Source organism: Anomaloglossus baeobatrachus, chromosome 3 (assembly GCF_048569485.1).
Source record: "Anomaloglossus baeobatrachus isolate aAnoBae1 chromosome 3, aAnoBae1.hap1, whole genome shotgun sequence".
NCBI lineage: Eukaryota > Metazoa > Chordata > Amphibia > Anura > Aromobatidae > Anomaloglossus > Anomaloglossus baeobatrachus.
In genome coordinates, this window is record NC_134355.1 from 57,684,803 (window position 1) to 57,699,616 (window position 14,814).

Below are 14,814 nucleotides of genomic sequence, written 5' to 3' on the forward strand. Positions count from 1 at the left end.
ATTTGATGGGCTCTGAAAAGTCCAAAATTGTGAGATGTCTTGCAGAGGGATGCTGCAGTCTTGAAATTGCCAAACTTTTGAAGCGTGATCACAGAACAATCAAGCGTTTCATGGCAAATACCCAACAGGGTCGCAAGAAGCGTGTTGGGCAAAAAAGGCGCAAAATAACTGCCCATGAATTGAGGAAAATCAAGCGTGAAGCTGCTAAGATGCCATTTGCCTCCAGTTTGGCCATATTTCAGAGCTGCAACGTTACTGGAGTATCAAAACGCACAAGGTGTGCCATACACAGGGACATGGCCAAGGTAAGGAAGGCTGAAAAACCACCACCTCTGAACAAGAAACAGAAGATAAAACGTCAAGACTGGGCCAAGAAATATCTTAAGACTGATTTTTCACAGGTTTTATGGAGTGATGAAATGAGAGTGACTCTTGATGGTCCAGATGGATGGGCCAGAGGCTGGATCAGTAAAGGGCAGAGAACTCCACTCCGACTCAGACGCCAGCAAGTTGGAGGTGGGGTACTGGTATAGGCTGGTATCATCAAAGATGAACTTGTGGGACCTTTTCGGGTTGAGGATGGAGTGAAAGCTCAACTCTCAGACCTACTGCCAGTTTCTGGAAGACAACTTCTTCAAGCAGAGGTACAGGAAGAAGTTGGTATCGTTCATGAAAAACTTGATTTTTATGCAGGACAATGCTCCATCACATGCATCCAACTACTCCACAGCGTGGCTGGCTAGTAAAGGTCTAAAAGATGAAAAAATAATGACATGGCCCCCTTGTTCACCTGATCTGAACCCCATAGAGAACCTCTGGTCCCTCATAAAATGTAAGATATGGTGGGTAAACAGTGGGAAACAGGGTGGGAAAACAGTACACCTCTCGGAACAGTGTCTGGAGGCTGTGGTGGCTGCTGCACGCAATGTTGAGCGTAAACAGATCAAGCACTGACAGAATCTATGGATGGTAGACTGCTGAGTGTCATCATAAAGAAAGGTGGCTATATTGGTCACTAATTTTTTGGGGTTTTGTTTTTGCATGTCAGAAAAGGTTATTTCGAAATTTTGTGCAGTTATATTGGTTTACATGGTGAAAATAAACAAGTGAGATGGTAATATATTTGGTTTTAAATAAGTTGCCTAATAATTCTGCACAGTAATTGTTACCTGCACAAACAGATATCCTCCTAAGATAGCCAAATCTAATAAACCCCACTCCAACTTCCAAAAATATTAAGCTTTGATATTTATGAGACTTTTGGGGTGATTGAGAACATAGTTGTTGATCAATAATAAAAAAAAACCTTCAAAATACAACTTGCCTAATAATTCTGCACACAGTGTAGATTCCATCATATTTATGGTTAAAAAAAAAAAAATTGTGCTACATGCAGTGCTATGCCTCACAAAAGAAAGTCACACACTTCCAGAGAATGAGTCTTTCGTTTGTGAACCCGGCCCCACTCACACCTATTGCCTGTCCACATGATACGCATATATAGCCTGGGTCTCAGCTTCCCATACACGGTAAGTTTTTTAACTGCATGAGAGGACACACACAAGCTAGTGACCCCAATGTAGAGAATACCATGACAAGGTGTTGGGGCTCTGTGGTATTGATCAATTCAATAGCTAAATTTTTCCTTATTCTTAAAGTTGATGGCAGTAATGCAGATTCCATTGTCATATTTTCACTCTTACATATAGCTATTGTACTTTTTATGCCAGTATTCACACAGCAGTTTCTGCTTTACATTTTTTTCCCCTTGCATGGTCAATGGTGTGCATACCTTCTCTCTATATAGTGACTTTTTTAGGGTTTTTGCACCCAGTTCAGACCTAGAATGGTATTCCAGACGTTATTTCTTAATTGGCTTCCAGAGAATGACAGGCTTTATTACATGCTGACAAGCTACACTGACTTATAAGGGGTCCATAAGGATTCATTATAACCTTAGGACGCCTTATTAGAATCTCATGGACCCCACTGTTACTCACAAGGGTTCATCAGGTGCCGGTGGTGCACGCTGTGTGATAGATGCTATATTATGTGGAGGTAGAAACCCCAACACACATGTAAAAAAAAAAGCCTCATAATGATGATAACACGTCATCAGTAAATGCAATTACAGATGGAACAGCTAGTTAATAGGGCATCAGTGTCTGACCGGCCGGGGTCTGACGCCTGGCTACCTGCCGTTCAGCTGCACTCGGTGTCGGCAGCAGGTGGCCGGAACTGCTCAGTTCCAGGGCTGTTCCATCCTGTGACATTAGCCGGGCACTGCACTCTCGCCTCCTATTCAAATCGATATGCAGTACTTCACCGCGGCCACTATAAGACAGGGCAGCTTCTAAACTGCGCATGCTGGCTGCTTGCTGCCGTCGCCAGCACCGAAGACAGCTGATTGACGGGGGGTGCCAGGTGCCGGACCCCGATGACCTATCCTGAGTAAGGGCCACTAATGTTAAAGTAGTGAACAACCCCTTTAAGTGCTCTGGGCGTGGCCGAGCACTTAACAATCCTGTGTTTCTCAATGTTGTTTCCCCGCCTCTTTATCTTGATCAATTCCTCACTGTTCGTGTGACGTCAGGCAAGGAAATAAGACAGCGAGATATCACCCAAGCAAAAGCTCTGGTGTTGGGTGGGCAAACAACCCAAACAGGGGTAAAAGATTGCCAAGTGCTCTGTCATGTCCAGAGCACTTAATACTTAAAGGGGAATACCCATCTTCAAGATCCTACCCCAATATGTAGTAGGTGTAATAATGAGATTAGCAAATATCTCCAATTAGAAATGTAGTCTAGTTTTTCTGATAAGGCTGGTTTCACACTACGTTTATTTAACATCCGTCCATAACGTTTTTTTAGCGGAAAAACGGATCCAGTGCAAATGCGTTTTCACTTCAATGCATTTGCAATGGACTCGCGTCCACCTGCGTTCGCATGCGTTTGCGTGCGTTAGACACAGGATCCGTACTTTTGCGTTATTTTAACATGTTTCAAAAACGCTACTTGTAGCGTTTTTTACCTTTGTCAAAATAACGCATCTCACAGGATCCTTCACATTGCGCCGCGAGCTGCAATGCATTTCAATGAGCGCTGGATCCTGCCTAGCAGAATGCGTTGAGTTGCGTTGTAACAGGATCCTGCTTTTGTACTGAGCATGCCCAGAAAGTACTGAGCATGCCCAGAACCAGTCTCGCGTGATCTGTCTCTCTCTCCCCCTCCCTCTCTCCCCCTCCCCCTCCCTCTCTCCTCTCTCTGTCTCTCCCCCTCCCTCTCTCCCACCTGAGAGCTGCGGACACTCGTAACCAAGGTAAATATCGGGTAACCACTTCTCTTAGTTACCCGATGTTTACGTTGGTTACGTGTGCAGGCAGCCCTGCTCCTAGCAGCTGCAGACACTCGTAACCAAGATAAATATCGGGTATCCAAGCCCGATGTTTACCTTGGTTACCAGCGTCTGCAGCTGTCAGAAGCCGGCTCCCAGTCTAGTTCCCCTCACTCCCGATCACATGACTCCAATGCCCGCCCCTAAACATCCAGTGACAGGATCCTGCAAAATAACAGATGCGTTAGCAAGCGTTTTTTGCTGTAAAAGCAGGATCCACTTTTGCAGCAAAAAAACGTTCCTGACGCATGTTAAAAAAACGTAGTGTGAAAGCAGCCTAAGCTGTCACTTCCCTCATGCACAGGGCATGTCAGTAGCTTATAGCAACTGTCTCTATATGAGTTGGATACTAAGCTACTGCAATGCCCTGAACATAAGGTAAGTCACACAGCTTTTCAGAAGAACTATGCTACATTTTTAATTGGAGGTATTTGCTAATATTATTGTTATTACACCTGCTACATATTGGGATAAGACCTTAACAATGGGAATACCCCTTTAATTTGAAAACGAGGATTTCTCAGGAATGCAGCAACAGATAGAAGATATAAAAGGTGTTGATCTTACTGACAGATTCTGTGTAAGGAATCTCTGATGTCGCACCTACCTTCTGTGTTAGGTTTGATGTACATGTGAAGGTTTAGTTGCTGCGGAGCTTCGAGCAGCGCTTTGGCCGCAGTTTCCAGCCCCAGTTGCCTGGCTCTCTGGGCTTTGGTGCCTTTGCTTCCAGTTTTGTACGGCGTGTACTAGACAGAAACAGGAGAGAAGAGTGAAGTCCTGTCCGTACAGTGACCTGTGCACCCCTATACAGGCAGATACTGACCACGTGCTCGATTTCATCCATGGTCCTGCAGTTTAGCATGGCGGTGTGTAGACCTGAGTGCAGCTTCCCTTCCTTCTTCAGTTTCTCTACCAGATTGTGGGCTTTTTTTGCAACAGATCTGATAACAAAAAAATAATAGATGGCTCGATTTGGTTTTAGGCAAGTACAAGAAGGTGGAGGAGACTTCCTATGCATTGCCACTAAGGCTGGTTGCACACACCCGGTTTTTGCCTTCAAGCACACTCCGGCGAAATGCGGATAAAACGGACCCGGCGCCGGATCCGTTTTATTCCCCATTGGCATGTATTGGCGCCGGATTGTGCTGGATGGTCCTGCGTTGCATGCGGCGAAATTTCTTTGTCCGGCTTCCGGAAAGGATGCAGCATGCAGCATTTTTTGTCTCCGGCAAAAAAACAGACCACACCGGATCCGGCGCCGTCCAGCATGTTGTATAATCGAAGCCTATGGGCGCCGGATCTGTCGTCATCTGGCATATGACGGAATCCAACGTTTTTTTTAACTGAGAATGCTCAGTATCACAGCGGATCCATCAAAAAATAAAAGGAACGCATTGAAAAAACTGATGTGACGGATCCGTTTTTCGCCGGATCCGTCACATCAGTTTTTTTCGCCGGATTGTGCCTGACAGTGAAAAACAGATGTGTGAAACCAGCCTAAGACAAAAGCGGTCAACCAGCTAAAATAACATTTTTACTTCAAAGTCCTGAACTCCTTCCCCGCAACAGCTAACTTTATTTTTGCGCTTTTATGTATTCCTCTCTTAGGCTATGTGCGCACACTGCAGTTTTGTTTCTCCAGCGAAAAACGCACCCTATAGCAGAAAAACGCACCTCTGGACGAAAAAAAACACATTAAAAATAACGCATCATTTTTGCCGCGTTTTTTGCCCCTGCTCTTTTTTTAACATTGTCAATGGCAAAACGCAGAGAAAAATGCAAATAAGAAGTGACATGCGGCTTCTTTTTTTCTGCAACCAAAACTGCAGGCAAAAAACAAGCAACGTGCACACAGCACTTCAGATTTCTCATAGACTTTGTTCGGGAACGTCATACATGCAGTTTAGGACCACAAACTGCACCTAAGGCCCTGTGCGCACTAGGAAAAGGACTTTTCTCAAGAAATTTCTTGAACGTGAATGATTAGCGCGCACCTGCGTTAAAAAAAAACGCACCAATAGGTTGGTCCCTGCATTTTTTTACCATTATCTATGGCAAAAAACGCAGCTACCTGTGGAAAATAAGTGACATGCTACTTCTTTTTCTCAAGAAATTCTACAGAAAGAATTGTCTTGAGAAAAAAAAAACGCAGTGTGCGCACAGCTATTTTTTTTTCCATAGGTGTTGCTGGGGAATGTCTGCAGAAAGGTTACAACCATTTTCCCAAGAAATTTCTGCAGCAAAAACGTGGGTAAAAACGCTGTGTGCGCACAGGGCCTAAAACTGCAGCAAAAAAAAAAGCAGCGTGCGCACAAGGCCTAAAAGGGAATCGGTCAGCAGGATTTTGTTATTTAATCTGAGAGCAGCAGGATGTAGGGGCTGAGACCCTGATTCCAGCAATGTGTCACTTACTGGACTGATTGGTGTTATCTTGATAGAATCCCAGTATTCTCTGCTGTAGATGTAGCAGTGCTCACAATGTTGTGCTGTGTGTATTCCCCGACCCCACGACTGATTGTCAGCAAATTGTCATGGGTGGTACGGGTGGGGTTACACAGATAAGCAGGACTACCTGACATACGACACCTAGTCCTTTAGTTATAATCTCCTGCTGATATTTTGGGAGGAAGTGTGGAGGCCAAAGAATGGCAACTCTGTTTTGTTTTTTTTTTAACATTTGAGTACGCTTTTAACCCCTTACTGACATCCACCATACATATATGACGCAAGTCGGTATCGGGTGTATGGAGCGGTGTCACAGGGTGAGCTTGCCCCATACTCAGCAGGCAATGGCTGTGTGTTACAGCCAGGATTTGCCGCTAAGAACGCGGATGGAGCGGAGTTGAGTGCCGCCGTCAAACTCCAACAGCAGCAGTAACAGCTCGTCAGCATGGAGATGCATCATTCTATGCGCCCATCAGTGTCCGTTGGGTTGATATGAAAATTGGGGGTCTGTTGAAGACCTTTGTGCCTGTCATTACACAGCTCCCTTGAAACTCTGTCTATGGCCAGGCTTCAAAGGAGACTGTGATTTTTACTATATACAGCAATGCTATGGTGCTGCTGTATATAGCACAAGTGATCAGACAATCACAGGTTTGAGTCCCCTAAGGCTACTTTCACACATCCGGTTTGAGCACTGCGGCTCAATCCAGCTGTGCAAGCTATGCAACGGATGCGGCGAAAACACCGCATCCTTTGCATAAGTTTTTACATGCGGCTGGTCCGTTTTTTTCCGGTTGCGGCATGCTACTGAGCATGCGCAGTGGAAGAAACCGCATGCGGCGGCCGGATGCGTTTTTTTCTGCATCGCGCCGCATCCGGCGTCCATAGGCATGCATTGAAAAATGCGCCGCAGCGGCCGGATGCGGCGCGTTGCAGTTTTTTTTGCCGGAGCAAAAAACGTTGCAGGCAACGTTTCATCCGGCCGCGGCATCGGCTAAATCTGCCGCGTGCGGCAAAAACCGGACCGACCGCAAGCCCATGCGGCACAATACGGCACTAATGTAAGTCTATGCAAAAAAAAACCGCAACCGGCGGCAAAAAAAAACGGTTGCGGTTTTTCTGCAGAGTGCCGTATTTTGCCGCAGAGCAAAAACCGGATGTGTGAAAGTAACCTAATAGGACTAACAAATACAGTAAAAAGCTTATAAAAAAGTTTAAAAAAAAACATGAAAAAAATAAAGCATAACAGTTCAAATCACTCCCTTTTCTCCAATTAAAAATAAAGATAATAAAAAAACACACATGTGGTATCTCTGTGTATAGAAAAATCTGATCTATCGCAATATAAAATAACCAGATCGGTAAACGCCGTAAAAAAAAAAAAAAAAAAAATTAAGAAAACCAAAATTGGAAAATTAAAAAAAAAAAAAAGAAGGGAATTTTGTTTACTTACCGTAAATTCCTTTTCTTCTAGCTCCAATTGGGAGACCCAGACAATTGGGTGTATAGCTATGCCTCCGGAGGCCACACAAAGTATTACACTAAAAGTGTAAAGCCCCTCCCCTTCTGCCTATACACCCCCCGTGCTCACGGGCTCCTCAGTTTTGGTGCAAAAGCAAGAAGGAGGAAAAAATTATAATTGGTTTAAAGTAACTTCAATCCGAAGGAATATCGGAGAACTGAAACCATTCAACATGAACAACATGTGTATACAAAAACAGGGGCGGGTGCTGGGTCTCCCAATTGGAGCTAGAAGAAAAGGAATTTACGGTAAGTAAACAAAATTCCCTTCTTCTTTGTCGCTCCATTGGGAGACCCAGACAATTGGGACGTCCAAAAGCAGTCCCTGGGTGGGTAAATAATACCTCATAATAGAGCCGTAACCGGCTCCGTCCTACAGGTGGGCAACCGCCGCCTGAAGGACTCGCCTACCTAGGCTGGCATCTGCCGAAGCATAGGTATGCACCTGATAGTGTTTCGTGAAAGTGTGCAGGCTCGACCAGGTAGCCGCCTGACACACCTGCTGAGCCGTAGCCTGGTGCCGCAAAGCCCAGGACGCTCCCACGGCCCTGGTAGAATGGGCCTTCAGCCCTGAGGGAACCGGAAGCCCGGAGGAACGATAAGCCTCGAGAATTGGTTCCTTGATCCACCGAGCCAGGGTTGACTTGGAAGCTTGTGTCCCTTTACGCTGGCCAGCGACAAGGACAAAGAGTGCATCCGAGCGGCGCAGAGTCGCCGTACGAGAAATGTAGAATCTGAGTGCTCTCACCAGATCTAACTAGTGCAAATCCTTTTCACATTGGTGAACTGGATGAGGACAAAAAGAGGGTAAGGAGATATCCTGATTGAGATGAAAGGGGGATACCACCTTAGGGAGAAATTCCGGAACCGGACGCAGCACCACCTTGTCCTGGTGAAACACCAGGAAGGGGGCTTTGCATGACAGCGCTGCTAGCTCAGACACTCTCCGAAGCGAAGTGACTGCTACTAGGAAAACCACTTTCTGCGAAAGGCGTGAGAGAGAGATATCCCTCATTGGCTCGAACGGTGGTTTCTGAAGAACCATCAGCACCCTGTTCAGATCCCAGGGTTCTAACGGACGTTTGTAAGGAGGTACGATGTGACAAACCCCCTGCAGGAACGTGCGAACCTGTGGAAGTCTGGCTAGGCGCTTCTGAAAAAAGACAGAGAGCGCAGAGACTTGTCCCTTAAGGGAGCCTAGTGACAAACCCTTTTCTAATCCGGATTGAAGGAAGGACAGAAAAGTGGGCAAGGTAAACGGCCAGGGAGAAACACCCTGAGCAGAGCACCACGACAGGAATATTTTCCACGTCCTGTGGTAGATCTTGGCGGACGTTGGTTTCCTAGCCTGTCTCATGGTAGCAATGACCTCTTGGGATAATCCTGAAGACGCTAGGATCCAGGACTCAATGGCCACACAGTCAGGTTCAGGGCCGCAGAATTCAGATGGAAAAACGGCCCTTGAGACAGCAAGTCTGGTCGGTCTGGTAGTACCCACGGTTGGCCGACCGTGAGATGCCACAGATCCGGGTACCACAACCTCCTCGGCCAGTCTGGCGCGACGAGGATGGCGCGGCGGCAGTCGGCCCTGATCTTGCGTAACACTCTGGCCAACAGTGCCAGAGGAGGAAACACATAAGGGAGTTGAAACTGCGACCAATCCTGAACTAAGGCGTCTGCCGCCAGAGCTCTGTGATCTTGAGACCGTGCCATGAACGTCGGGACCTTGTTGTTGTGCCGGGACGCCATTAGGTCGACGTCCGGCATCCCCCAGCGGCAACAGATCTCCTGAAACACGTCCGGGTGAAGGGACCATTCCCCTGCATCCATGCCCTGGCGACTGAGAAAGTCTGCTTCCCAGTTTTCTACGCCCGGGATGTGAACTGCGGATATGGTCGAGGCTGTGGCTTCCACCCACAGCAGAATCCGCCGAACTTCCTGGAAGGCTTGCCGACTGCGTGTCCCGCCTTGGTGGTTGATGTATGCCACTGCTGTGGAGTTGTCCGACTGAATTCGGATCTGTTTGCCTTCCAGCCACGGCTGGAACGCCTTTAGGGCAAGATACACTGCCCTTATCTCCAGAACATTGATCTGAAGGGAGGACTCTGTCTGAGTCCAAGTCCCCTGAGCCCTGTGGTGGAGAAAGACCGCTCCCCACCCTGACAGGCTCGCGTCCGTCGTGACCACAGCCCAGGATGGGGGCAGGAAGGATTTCCCCTCCGACAGAGAAGTGGGAAGAAGCCACCACTGAAGGGAAGCTTTGGCTGCCCGAGAAAGGGAGACGTTCCTGTCGAGGGACGTCGACTTCCTGTCCCATTTGCGGAGAATGTCCCATTGAAGTGGGCGTAGATGAAACTGCACAAAGGGAACTGCCTCCATTGCTGCCACCATCTTCCCTAGGAAGTGCATGAGGCGCCTCAGGGGGTGTGACTGACCATGAAGGAGAGATTGCACCCCTGTCTTTAGTGAACGCTGTTTGTTCAGCGGAAGCTTCACTATCGCTGAGAGAGTATGAAACTCCATGCCAAGATATGTCAGTGATTGGGCCGGTGTCAGATTTGACTTTGGAAAATTGATGATCCACCCGAAACTCTGGAGAGTTTCCAGAGCAATGTTCAGGCTGTGTTGGCATGCCCCTTGAGAGGGTGCCTTGACAAGTAGATCGTCTAAGTAAGGGATCACCGAGTGTCCCTGAGAGTGTAGGATTGCCACCACTGTTGCCATGACCTTGGTGAAGACCCGTGGGGCTGTTGCCAGGCCAAAAGGTAGTGCCACGAACTGAAGGTGTTCGTCCCCTATGGCGAAGCGCAGGAAGCGCTGATGCTCTGGTGCAATCGGTACGTGGAGATAAGCATCTTTGATGTCTATTGATGCCAGGAAATCTCCTTGGGACATTGAGGCGATGACGGAGCGGAGCGATTCCATCAGGAACCGCCTGGTTTTCACATGCTTGTTGAGCAGCTTTAGGTCCAGAACGGGACGGAAGGATCCGTCCTTTTTTGGCACCACGAACAAGTTGGAGTAAAAACCGTAACCCCGTTGCTGAAGAGGAACCGGGATCACCACTCCTTCCTCCTTCAGGGTGCCCACCGCCTGCATAAGAGCCTCGGCTCTGTCGGGGGGTGGAGATGTTCTGAAGAAACGAGTCGGAGGACGAGAGTTGAACTCTATCCTGTAACCGTGAGATAGAATGTCTCTCACCCATCGGTCTTTTACTTGTGGCAGCCAGGCGTCGCAAAAGCGGGAGAGCCTGCCACCGACCGAGGATGCGGTTTGAGGAGGCCGAAAGTCATGAGGAGGCCGCTTTGGGAGCGGTTCCTCCGGCGGTCTTCTTAGGACGTGACTTAGACCGCCATGCATCGGAGTTCCTCTGATCTTTCTGAGGCCTTTTAGACGAGGAAAATTGAGATCTGCCCACGGTCCGAAAGGACCGAAACCTCGATTGTACCTTCCGTGGTTGAGGTCTGTTTGGTTTGGACTGGGGTAAGGATGAATCCTTTCCCTTGGATTGTTTAATGATTTCATCCAATCGCTCACCAAACAAGCGGTCGCCAGCCAATGGCAAACCGGTTAAGAACTTTTTGGAAGCAGAGTCTGCCTTCCATTCACGTAGCCACATGGCCCTGCGGAGTACCACCGAGTTGGCGGATGCCACCGCCGTACGGCTCGCAGAGTCCAGGATAGCATTAATGGCGTAGGACGCAAACGCCGACGCCTGATTGGTTAAGGACACCACTTGCGGGGCAGATGTACGTGTTACTGCATTAATCTGCGCCTGACAAGCTGAGATAGCTTGGAGTGCCCATACGGCAGCGAATGCCGGAGCAAAAGACGCGCCTATAGCTTCATAGATGGATTTCAACCATAGTTCCATCTGTCTGTCAGTGGCATCTTTAAGTGAAGCCCCATCTTCAACTGCAACTATGGATCTAGCCGCCAGTCTGGAGATTGGAGGATCCACCTTAGGACACTGAGTCCAGCCCTTGACAACCTCGGGGGGGAAGGGATAACGTGTGTCCTTAAGACGCTTGGAAAAAACGCTTGTCTGGACAGTCTCGGTTTTTCTGGATTGCCTCTCTGAAGTCAGAGTGATCCAGAAACATATTTAATGTACGCTTTGGAAACCTGAAACGGAATTTCTCCTGAGAAGCAGACTCCTCAATTGTAGGAGCTGGGGGAGAAATATCCAACACCTGATTGATGGTCGCTATAAGGTCATTCACTACTGCGTCACCTTCAGGCGTATCTAGGTTGAGAGCGGCTTCAGGATCAGAATCCTGATCTGATACCTCCGCTTCATCCTCCATAGAGTCCCCTTGTTGGGACCCTGAACAGTGTGATGAGGTGGAGGGATCTTCCCAGCGACCCTGCTTGGCCGGCCTGGGACTGCGGTCCGTGTGAGAGACCTCACCCTGGGACCTATGGGATACCCCATGGGCACTTTGCTGTTCCAATTGAGGGGGACCAGGGGTCAAGGATTGGATAGAGCCCGGGGCCTGAATCACCGGTCTGGACTGCAATGCTTCCAGTATTTTAGCAGACCATTTATCCATAGACTCAGACAGTTTGTCAGCAAAGGCTGCAAACTCCGTCCCTGTCACCTGGACAGTGGTAGCAGGTGGATCCACCTGGGCCACCAGTCGCAGAGGCTCCGGCTGAGTAAGTGCCACAGGGGCCGAGCATTGCACACAATGAGGGTCAGTGGAACCTGCCGGTAGTACAGCTGTACATGAGGTACAAGTTGCAAAGTACGCCTGTGCCTTGGCACCCTTGCTTTTTGCAGATGACATGTTGTCTCCTCTGAGAACAACCTGGAGGGTATATAGCCAAAAATCAACAGAGCGACCGTACAGTGCAATGTATAGCCTATAAGCCTATATATATATATACACTTCGGTACTCAGTGGGGCCAGCACCATAGGTGCTGCTTACCGACCGCTCAAAGCAGTTGTGTGGTCACCGGATTCCCTGCCTGGGTCTCCCTGTGTTGTCTCTCCTCTCCAGCGTCTGAATCGCTGACAGGAATGGCTGCCGGCGTTCTGTGGGGAGGAAGAGATCGTGGGCGTGCCCAAGAAAAGTGCGGGAATCCAGTGCCCCACTGTAGTGAGTGAGGAGGGAGGAGGATACTAATGTATGCTCCAGCCCTCCGCTGACGATTCGTGCAGCGTCCCGCCCCTTCCCTGACTGGCAGGCCTGTGGGCGGGAATAAACGACACTAGGCCGCAGAAGCCGGGGACTAAAGTTATAAGCGCGGCCGGCAGTAAGCGCGGCCGCGCGGTAGTCCCCCGGCGCACAAACACACCCAGCAGTGCTGGAAAGTGTCTGGCACAAGCGCTCCATGTCCGGCGCACTAACACACCCAGCTGTGCTGGAAAGTGTCTGGTATAAGCGCTCCATGTCCGGCGCACTAACACACCCAGCAGTGCTGGAAAGTGTCTGGCACAGACGCTGCATGTCCGGCGCACTAACACACCCAGCCGTGCTGGAAAGTGTCTGGCCCAAGCGCTCCATGTCCGGCGCACTAACACACCCAGCAGTGCTGTAATGTGACTGGCACCAGCGCTCCATGCGCGGGTCCCCACCGGGGACACAGAGTACCTCATAGTAGCAGGGCCTTGTCCCTGACGATACTCAGCTCCTATCCTGCAGATTCCCAAGGGCTGCGGAGGGAGCACGGTCCCATGTGCCTGGAGACCGATCCTGGATCCCACTTCACCCAGAGCCCTAAGGGATGGGAAGGAAAACAGCATGTGGCTCCTGCCTGTGTACCCACAATGGGTACCTCAACCTTAACAACACCGCCGACAAAGTAGGGTGAGAAGGGAGCATGCTGGGGGCCCTGTTATGGGCCCTCTTTTCTTCCATCCGACCTGGTCAGCAGCTGCTGCCGACCAAGCTGTGGAGCTATGCGTGGATGTCTGCCTCCTTCGCACAAAGCATAAAAACTGAGGAGCCCGTGAGCACGGGGGGTGTATAGGCAGAAGGGGAGGGGCTTTACACTTTTAGTGTAATACTTTGTGTGGCCTCCGGAGGCATAGCTATACACCCAATTGTCTGGGTCTCCCAATGGAGCGACAAAGAAAATGGAAATTGGCCTTATCATGAAGGGGTAAAATACATTTTTATTGCTGCTATTCAACCCTTGTGTGGGGTTGAGCCGCTATATCTCCAGCCCTGTCAGCACATCACTAGGAGGGGGCTGGCTGATTGCCCATCACCACACGTGTGGTTTGTTCTCTGCTCCTGCTTTAACCAATTCAATGCCAATATTGGTTTAGAGTAAAGGGGGCTTTACACGCTACGATATCGTTAATGTTTTATCGTCGGGGTCACGTTGTTAGTGACGTACATCCGGCTTCATTAACGATATCGCAGCGTGTGACACTTACCAGCGACCTTAAGCGACCTCAAAAATGGTGAAAATCGTTCACCATGGAGAGGTCGTCCCAAAACCAAAAATGGTAATGGTTGATTATCGATGTTATTCGTCGCTCCTGCGGCAGGTGGGATGTTACGTCCCGCTCATCTCCGCCCCTCCGCTTTGATTGGGCGGCCTCTTAGTGATGTCGCGGTGACGTCGCTGTGATGCCGAACGTCCCTCCCCCTTGAGGGAGGGACTGTTCGGCAGTCACAGTGACGACGACGGCCAGGTAAGTACGTGTGACGCTGCCGTAGCGATAATGTTCGCTACGGCAGCGAACACACGATATCGCACACACGACGGGGGCGGGGCGCTTACACGCTCGATATCGCTAGAAATTGCTAGCGATGTCGTAGCGTGTAAAGCTCGCTTTAGATGCGCCAAATTTATTAAGAGGAGTGCATCCTTTAATGAGTTTGGCACGTCTTTCAGTTGCAGGGCTCCACACGGGCTGTGTATTCCAATCAGAGTCCTGATTTCACTTCTGTGGGAATTAAAGCTCTTTTTGTGGTGTAAATTGTGATAAAATCATCAGCCTCATTCGGCAATACTGCCTCCGACTAATCTCTGTCGACTCTTTGGAAAAGTTATCATAGCGGCCCGCAAATGGCGTAAAAATGCAAAAAGTGGTAAAATGGTTTGCAACTAGAGTTGAGCGGATAGTGAAAAATCCAGGTCCGGCGGCTACCCGGCGGGTTGCGAAAGAAGTCCGGATCCGATCCGGAGTTCGGACCTATGTATGTCAATGGGGAGTGGAATCCGGGGAAGAGAGAGAGAGAAGGAGAGAGAGAAAGAGAGAGAGAGAAGGAGAAAGAGAGAGAGAAGGAGAGAGAGAGAGAAAGAGAGAGAGAAAGAGAAAGAGAAAGAGAAAGAGAAAGAGAGAGAGAAAGAGAGAGAGAAAGAGAGAGAGAAAGAGAGAGAGAAAGAGAAAGAGAGAGAAAGAGAGAGAAAGAGAGAGAAAGAGAGAGAAAGAGAGAGAGAGAAAGAGAGAGAGAAAGAGAGAGAAAGAGAGAGAGAAAGAGAGAGAAAGAGAG

At 49.0% G+C, this 14,814-nt stretch overlaps 1 protein-coding gene across 1 annotated transcript in view; it reads right to left on the reverse strand.

The window, feature by feature from the left end:
- Positions 1 to 14,814, reverse strand: part of SRBD1 (S1 RNA binding domain 1) — a 342,086-nt gene that overhangs the window by 269,927 nt on the left and 57,345 nt on the right. Inside the window, 2 exon segments of the mRNA XM_075338030.1 lie at positions 4,001 to 4,139; positions 4,217 to 4,334. Of these exon segments, the coding sequence (XP_075194145.1) occupies positions 4,001 to 4,139; positions 4,217 to 4,334 (257 nt within the window).